Raw genomic sequence first — 4,756 nt, 5'->3', positions numbered from 1 at the left:
CTACTTTTTTTTTTTTTTTTTTTTTTTAATTTTTTTAATTTTAATTTTATTTTTTATCTTCAATCTAATTTCAAACCAAAAAAAAGGAAAAAACAAAAAACAAAACAAAATATTTGGAAGCATTAATTAAGTATGATCTTTAGCATGCATTCATCATAGCTACACCTACTTTTTTTTTAAATTATTATTTTTTTTTATCTTCAATCTAATTTCAAACCAAAAAAAAGCAAAAAACAAAAAACAAAACAAAACACAACATAAGTCAGTAACAAACATTAACAACTTTCAACAACAATTTTATGGTACTATGAATAGGAACCAAAAAATTTAGATGAGCAAGTATGAATACCAAAATCCTTAGCAGAAATCAAAGACATCTACTAACAATAAAAGCAACAAATAAATTGCTACCCCCTTACCTTTACAATTACAATTGAAGATTATGCACAAAAACAACATAATTCAATAAAAACGTACTTCCACCAATGTGAGTGCGACTATCTTCACCGCTTCCACTCATGCCTGCAATTAATTTTTCATTTCCCTAATATTCTCAAGAAAACAAGTTCCTATAAGTGTTTCATCAAAAGAGGAAGCACATTATGAATGAACCAAGACTTGATTAGGGGTTTAGAAAACAAGTTCCTGAAAAGAAGAAAAAGGAGAAAAAGAAGAAGAGAATGAAAACACTAGATTTTACAATATTTTACAACATCTAATAATAAAGTTACACATTAGGGAAAAAAACACCAAATACAATAAGAATGAAAACACTAGATTTTTTTTAGCAAAAAAAACCTATCCACAACGAGACATTTTTCTGATCGAAGGTATAAATGAGACGGAGGAGGCTCGCCTGCTCCGGAAAATTCTCGTCCGTTATCTCATGTCCGACAAGCTAGTCCTCTTCTTTATTTTCTATAAACATTATTATATGCTTTTTAAGATACCCAATTGCCCCATATGAGATCACCAGCTTCCTGCGTTTCTTACTTGAGGAGGATATATATATGTGCAAGAAAGCAAGAAACATCATACTTTTTTGAATTTTTTTGAATTTATTTTTCAGAATAAGATCTTGTGCTTTCATGGTTATTGTATTTAGTGTTTTTAGATGATGTGTCAATATTATATTGGTGGCTGTAAAAATAAGGTATAGGGACTCTTAAAAAAAAAAAAAAAAAAACTCAAACTAGGTCAAGTTAATGGGTTTGAAACCCTACCCAAAACCCCAGATTTTGACATGTTACCCTTAAATCATTGCATAAGATGGTAGGGTCATCGCACAATGATTGCGTTTAGGAGAATAATTTTAGAAGTCTATTTTTTGTTCCTAAAAAAATAATGTGATTTTTAAAATCACAATTTGATCAAAATTCAATTATTGAAATAAAATTTGAACACACACATGACAAAAGGTATTAAAATATTAATTAAATATTTAAATTCGTCATTTCTTATTAGATTCATATTTTAAAATAATTGATGATTTACCAACATTTTGTTCCTTTTTTTAAGAATATAAGTTCCATGTTAGCATAGTGAAAGGGGGGAATTACCATTACTCTTTTATTTGCATTATATAATAATTGTATATTTGGCGACAGTGTGAAGCGCCTGTGGCCTAATGGATAAGGCGTTTGACTTCTAATCAAACGATTGTGGGTTCGAGTCCCACCAGGCGTGTTCTTTTTTAATGACGAACCCTTTTGGGCCTTTCTTTATAGCCCAAGAAATCCCCCCGGCCCAGTAGTAAATTGAGCGTTAATGTACGCCTTCAACGTACTTTATCCTCGGTCTCTTGACATTATTAACATGCGCACATGATGCTCTTCCACTAACACTCTCCCAAAACTTTGGCCTTATCCTCCACCCCGGCGCAATGGAGCCTCGGACATTTGCTCTCGCTAACTTACACGCGTCCACCACCTGTTCGAGAAAATTCCTGATAGACCATACGCACATACAAACACAAGAACTACCAAAATTCTTTGTCCAATTATCTAAACGGAGCTCCAAACCCGTGTCAAACGGGCTGCAGAAGGACCAGAGGAAGGACCTGTCTCGGATTCTCAGAACCGACGCTGCAGTGAAAGGCGTTGTGAGGAAAGCCAACTCAAGAAAGTACCAACAGCTGTGGCCTAAGGCTGTTCTGGAGGCTCTGGATGAGGCTATCAGAGAGAATCAGTGGGAAAATGCTGTCAAGGTTAGTGGGTTTTTGTTTTTCTTTTGAAAAAGTTGTAAATTTTTTAGTTGTTTTTTCTTTGGTGTGGTTTGGCTGCTGGGTATGTGAAAGTAATAATCTTGTCTCTCTGTTTGTTTCCTGGGGTAATGTGGATTGATAAAAAGAAAAGTCCAGATACTGTGTCTTAATTAGTTTGCTGACATTTTCTTTACAAGGTAGGTGGCTTTTTATAGTAGGGGGCTTTTTTCCCCCCCTTATAGATGATATTTGAGTTACTTGAAGCTTTCAAGTTTACCACAAATCAGAGAATCTGCTAGAATACTTTTTGGAATCTGTATTAGTAGAGTGAGTTAAACCTCAAAGAGTCTTTAATTTCCCTTGTTCAATTAACTTTTCTTACATCCACCGTCTCGGTGCAAAATTTGGAGTGTGAGTGCTACTACTTTATGCATGAATTCCTGGTCCCATATATTGTGGGACTTCCTGAAGTTTCTAATTATTTCTGAAAGCTAAACTCTTTGTCGTAGATTTTTGGATTGCTTCGCCAACAACAATGGTACGAGGCAAGGTGCCAAACATACACGAAATTGTTGATAATGCTTGGCAAGTGTAGGCAACCTGAGGAGGCCAGTTTGCTTTTTGAGATTATGTTGTCAGAAGGGCTCAGACCAACTGTTGATGTCTACACTGCTCTCATAAGTGCTTATGGGCAAAGTGGCCTTCTTGACAAGGCTTTTTGTACTCTTGATGACATGAAATCGGTCTCGGACTGCAAACCAGATGTATATACATATTCTATACTTATTAATTGTTGCTCTAAATCTCGTCATTTTGATCTGATTGGACGGATTCGTGCTGAGATGTCATATCTAGGGATCAAATGCAGCACTGTGACATACAACACTATTATTGACGGATATGGTAAAGCGGAAATGTTTGAACTAATGGAGAACACACTGACGGATATGATTGAAAGTGGAAGCTGCCTTCCTGATGTTTTCACATTGAATACTTTTGTTGGGGCTTATGGGAAATTTGGGCTGATCGAGAAGCTGGAGAAGTGGTATAATGAATTCCAGCTAATGGGAATAAGGCCAGACATTAAGACATTTAATATCCTGATCAAAACATATGGGAAAGTAGGCATGTATGAGAAGATGAGCTCCGTTATGGATTATATGAAGAAATGGTCTTTCTCTCCGACAATTGTTACTTTTAATACAGTGATTGAGGTGTTTGGAAAGGCTGGAAATATTGAGAAGATGGATGAATACTTCAAGAAAATGAAGCATCAAGGAATGAAGCCCAACTCTATTACCTACTGCTCTCTTGTTAGTGCTTACAGTAAAGCTGGACATATAACAAAAGTCGATTCAATTTTGAGGCAAGTAGAGAATTCTGATGTAACACTTGATACCCCATTTTTTAACTGCATTATAAGTGCATATGGTCAGGCTGGTGATGTGAAAAAGATGAATGAGTTGTTCTTGGAAATGAAAGAGAGAGCTTGCAAACCAGATAGTATCACCTTTGCTACCATGATCCAAGCCTACAATGCACAAGGCATGCCTGAGGCTGCTGAAAATTTGGAGAAGAAGATGATTGCAACCAAAGAGATTTCTGGTATCTCACCATGCCTAATACTTTCTAATAATTCTATCATTTTGCTTCTTTCAATGAATCTCTTGCCAAACTACTTGCCCTTTTTACTTCTCAGGCACAAGGTTGATCGGATGCTAGCATGATATATTTTTTTGGAAAAACAACCCTCACAGATGAACAGTTCAAATGCCCAAATGTTCAAATGTTCAAATTATTGTGGGGTCAGCTTGATCAACCCTCACAGATCTCTTAATTTATCCATTGCATCCGTATTACTTGTTCTTTTTTCTCTTTTTAATTACGTGTTTTCTATAGTATACTTCTCATATACATGGGGTGCTTTATGCTTTTAATAATTCATTGATTATATATATATAATAAAATAAAATGTTCTGAATTTTTCATATTCTACCATACCACATTTTCTTCTATCAATAATATTTTTTACAGTTTTGATAAATCTGAGATTTTGATGAACGAAGCAAATAATTGTCTTCAAATCATTTTTTTTCAAACTTAAAAAAAGAACATATTAACAGATGTATCCCTATTCTTGGACAAAATGCATGCAGCTCAACCCTTAAGTTGATAAGCTGTGCATAATATCATCCATCAAGGCATGAAAGTAACCAATAAAACCCTTAATGAGAATTAATGTATATTAAGAATTTAAGACCACTAAACAATAAGAGGTAATTTCACTTTAAACTCTTGAATTACCAAGTGATTTGAGAAACCCTTCAAACTTTAAAACCTCTTAATTTGGACCCCTGAACTTTCAATTGTAATCAATTTGAATCCCTCCGTCATATTTTAAATGTTAAAAGTGAGACAATGATATTTATACTTCTGATTTTTTTATAAAATTTCAAATTTATCTTTAATTCCAATTTTTTTTAAAAAAAAATCAAGGATATTTTGGTCCTTTTAGGGGTAAATCAAGGAAGCTAATGGCTAAATCTGATGGAC

At 34.2% G+C, this 4,756-nt stretch overlaps 1 protein-coding gene and 1 non-coding gene across 2 annotated transcripts; both read left to right on the top strand.

Moving 5' to 3' along the window:
• Positions 1 to 1,613: 1,613 nt before the first annotated feature.
• TRNAR-UCU (transfer RNA arginine (anticodon UCU)) lies at positions 1,614 to 1,686 on the top strand. The gene has a single exon. It is a non-coding gene; the product is annotated as a tRNA-Arg (tRNA).
• Positions 1,687 to 1,816: 130 nt separating this feature from the next.
• LOC132165355 (pentatricopeptide repeat-containing protein At3g53170) lies at positions 1,817 to 4,118 on the top strand. Its single transcript, XM_059575881.1, has 3 exons — positions 1,817 to 2,206; positions 2,713 to 3,808; positions 3,903 to 4,118. Exons 1-3 carry the CDS (start codon positions 1,883 to 1,885, stop codon positions 3,923 to 3,925), a joined length of 1,443 nt encoding a protein of 480 aa, XP_059431864.1. The 5' UTR covers positions 1,817 to 1,882; the 3' UTR covers positions 3,926 to 4,118.
• Positions 4,119 to 4,756: the final 638 nt, after the last annotated feature.

The sequence above is a fragment of the Corylus avellana genome, chromosome ca1 (genome assembly GCF_901000735.1).
Source record: "Corylus avellana chromosome ca1, CavTom2PMs-1.0".
NCBI classification, from domain to species: Eukaryota; Viridiplantae; Streptophyta; class Magnoliopsida; order Fagales; family Betulaceae; genus Corylus; species Corylus avellana.
The sequence above is the reverse complement of the archived record's forward strand: the minus strand, read 5'-3'. Positions and strand labels throughout refer to the sequence as shown.